Source organism: Priapulus caudatus, unplaced genomic scaffold, assembly GCF_000485595.1.
Source record: "Priapulus caudatus unplaced genomic scaffold, Priapulus_caudatus-5.0.1 Scaffold928, whole genome shotgun sequence".
NCBI classification, from domain to species: Eukaryota; Metazoa; Priapulida; class Priapulimorpha; order Priapulimorphida; family Priapulidae; genus Priapulus; species Priapulus caudatus.
Genome location: NW_014577989.1, coordinates 19,540 through 22,191, shown reverse-complemented (window position 1 = coordinate 22,191; position 2,652 = coordinate 19,540). Strand labels below are relative to the sequence as shown.

The following is a 2,652-nucleotide window of genomic DNA, read 5'->3' as shown; positions in this document are numbered from 1 at the left end:
CTCCTTGTTATATTTAGCTCCTTGCTTCCATAGAGCTTTCTCTTTAACCTATCAAAAACACAACATTGAATTGCTTGGAATAGAACTACATTCGTTTTTTAACGTATTGTATCCGTCATTTGTAGATTTTCAGAGACGGTTTCTCTCCTTGCTTGCATACCAGTTCAGCAAGTTTACGCCGTCCCTGGCATTGAACATACTACCGCAGCGACAGAAAAACACTTCGCAAGGTTCGTAATGGATTATCGGTTAAACGGACTGACAGTTTATAACGAACGACGTAACAGACAAACAATCCATGCCAGTCAGTTGACGTAGCATGATATTATTTCTTACGCCACATAATAGCAAGAGGACAAGTATTTTAACAATACACATAAACTAATAATATAAGGTTGTATTTAATTATTACATGTATTTAAATTAATGTTCTTTCAAGATAAACGATAGCTTATCAGCTCTTAATTAATGTTAATTGTTATTTAAACACGTAATCCGCACGTAAAACCTCGTCTTTTCGATGAACGCTCAAAATGGCCGAAATAACGATATTTGCAATTAACGCTCGTATCCCTGAGCGAGTTCCCCCTCCCCTCCCTCCGCTGCCGCGGCAGTTGATCTCATAGAGGGTACCATCTCTGCTCTCTCTCTCTCTCTCTTTCTCTCTATTGTGCGCAGAGTTGAGGCGGGCGGACGTGGAGCGCGACTTTGGCGACTACGACCTTCGGCGGCTGGAGACATACGCGCGCAACATGGCCGACCACCACGTGATTACCGACCTGCTTCCGGCCGTCGCGCGCCTGTACTTCCTCGGCCGCCTCGACGTGTCGCTAAGCATTGTGCAGCAGGTAACCGTGGCAACGTGCTCGTGTCCTTCACTAACCTTGGGATTGCTCTTGCTGCTCTACCAGCACCAGCCCTGCCTTTGCTCCCGTCTCCTATAGCGTGAAGATATTCACACTCTTTCCTCCGAGCAGTAGCGATACTAGAATATATAGCAAAGCTACAAATACTAGTTGCAACTTGTAAGCATGCATGCGACCGTATAGATGGAGAACGGGGGAACGAGAGGAGAGATGGTGGATCGCGAGAGATTAGGAGTCGAAGTTCTTTATCTGCATATGACGTTTGTGTTGAGATACCTAGTCGTGTGCACTTCTGCGTTCACTTTCTCGCACATCATTTTTTCGTCTGTCATCAGACCTTTCGTTTCCATTGCAGCGAGCAGTTGACTATATTTATTTGCGTGTGAGTTTTATTTTCAAACGAGTTTGTTTTTCATTCTCGCTCACGATCACATTTTGCGTCAACTGCGGCTATCTCCACTGGACTCGAAGGGTCTGTCCGTACTCGATATACTCACGATTGGTTCCACTTTCCACGCAGCACAAGTTCATTTCTCTGAGCCGCTAGAGGGCGCGGAAGGGCAGACGCCAGCAAATTTGAAAAGTCGTTTGCCAAAGGACGTCCAAAGCTGTAGCGTCACCGTCTGCTTGCTGATGTAGCCCCATGCCTTCCTCTCACACTTCACCAGCACACTCTGTATTTACCCCGAGAGACGGTACAGAACACACTCTCCTTTTAACTATAGCTGTGCGCTCGGCTGAATGAATGCTGTATATACAGGCACGCATTGCGTGTTGTGCTAGCTTAACTATAACGGATACCCTATACTGCTGATATATAGATATATAGAGAGGGTATAGCCACGGCGGATGCCCGAGGGGGAAATAGTAGCGCATGTTGAAACCCATGTTTGATTTCGTTCGCAACGCGTCTATAGGTGTGTGTGGTGTTTGAGGTTGCGGCGACTTGATGAGGCGATTCGTATTGTTACTGCTAGTGATGTTGGCTGTTATACGCTGCTCGTCCTACCTTATACCTATATGTAGCGCTTCCCGTGTGTAGAATATGCCTATCCCTTTCGTCATGTATCTCTCTCCCTTTGCACTTTCGCTCACACTCCTCTACTATCCCGCAGATGTCTACCTGAAACTGTACCTCGTCACGAAACGCGGCCGCCGCCTGAAGAAAAAGAGTCGTCTGCACCGCAGCTCCGCCGGAGGAGAAGTGCAGCTAGAGGAGGGCTTCCGCTATCAGCTTCCCGCCGCCGTCAGGGAGGCGAAGGTGCAGGTGCTGCTGTGCGCGCATCGCGGGAAGCTGTTTCGCAATCGTCTGCTTGGGGAGGTTCTGCTGACCGTAGACGCGCTCCCGCTCGACGCGCTCGTCTGCGACTGGTACAAGCTGATACGCAAGACGCACCGGGCGTAGGTTGCATGCGGAGATGCCTCCTTGTGCCTGCGGACCCCCCCCCCCTCCGCCTCGGTGCGCGCGTGCGCCGCTCTGGCGCGCGGTGGCTTGGGTGTGTACGTGCGAGTGGGCTTGTGTACGTGTGCGTACCTGCGTGCGTACTTGCGTACGGGCTTGCGTGCGTGCTTGCGTATGTGCGCGTACCTGCGTGCGTACTTGCGTACGCGCGCGCGTGTGTGTGCGTGCGTGCGTGCGTCGGGGCGCGTAAGCGCATCCGTGTGTACGTGCATGCGTGTGTGCATCCATACGTCCGTATGTGCGCGATTAGGCCTTTTGCTTTCTATCTGCTCGGAAAAATACTCGCACATTTCGGTGGTTTCCTCCTCGTCGTCGTCATTGCCA

General features: G+C 50.5%; 2 protein-coding genes across 2 annotated transcripts in view; both read left to right on the top strand.

Moving 5' to 3' along the window:
- LOC106814460 (N-acetyltransferase 10-like) overlaps positions 1 to 1,413 on the top strand; it is a 25,976-nt gene extending 24,563 nt beyond the window's left edge. The window contains exons 18-20 of the mRNA XM_014818775.1: positions 34 to 230; positions 679 to 848; positions 1,387 to 1,413. Of these exons, the coding sequence (XP_014674261.1) occupies positions 34 to 230; positions 679 to 848; positions 1,387 to 1,413 (394 nt within the window). The remainder of the gene's footprint in view (positions 1 to 33; positions 231 to 678; positions 849 to 1,386) is intronic.
- A 339-nt stretch (positions 1,414 to 1,752) lies between these two features.
- LOC106814459 lies at positions 1,753 to 2,303 on the top strand. The gene is made up of 2 exons (XM_014818774.1): positions 1,753 to 1,783; positions 1,982 to 2,303. The coding sequence occupies exons 1-2, from the start codon at positions 1,753 to 1,755 to the stop codon at positions 2,269 to 2,271; spliced, it is 321 nt and encodes a 106-aa protein (XP_014674260.1). The 3' UTR covers positions 2,272 to 2,303.
- Positions 2,304 to 2,652: the final 349 nt, after the last annotated feature.

Coding starts and splice junctions, on each gene's coding strand:
- LOC106814459 (XM_014818774.1), top strand. CDS start 1,753: ATGTTTGATTTCGTTCGCAACGCGTCTATAG. Junction 1,784..1,981: donor CGTTCGCAACGCGTCTATAG/GTGTGTGTGGTG, acceptor ACTATCCCGCAG/ATGTCTACCTGAAACTGTAC.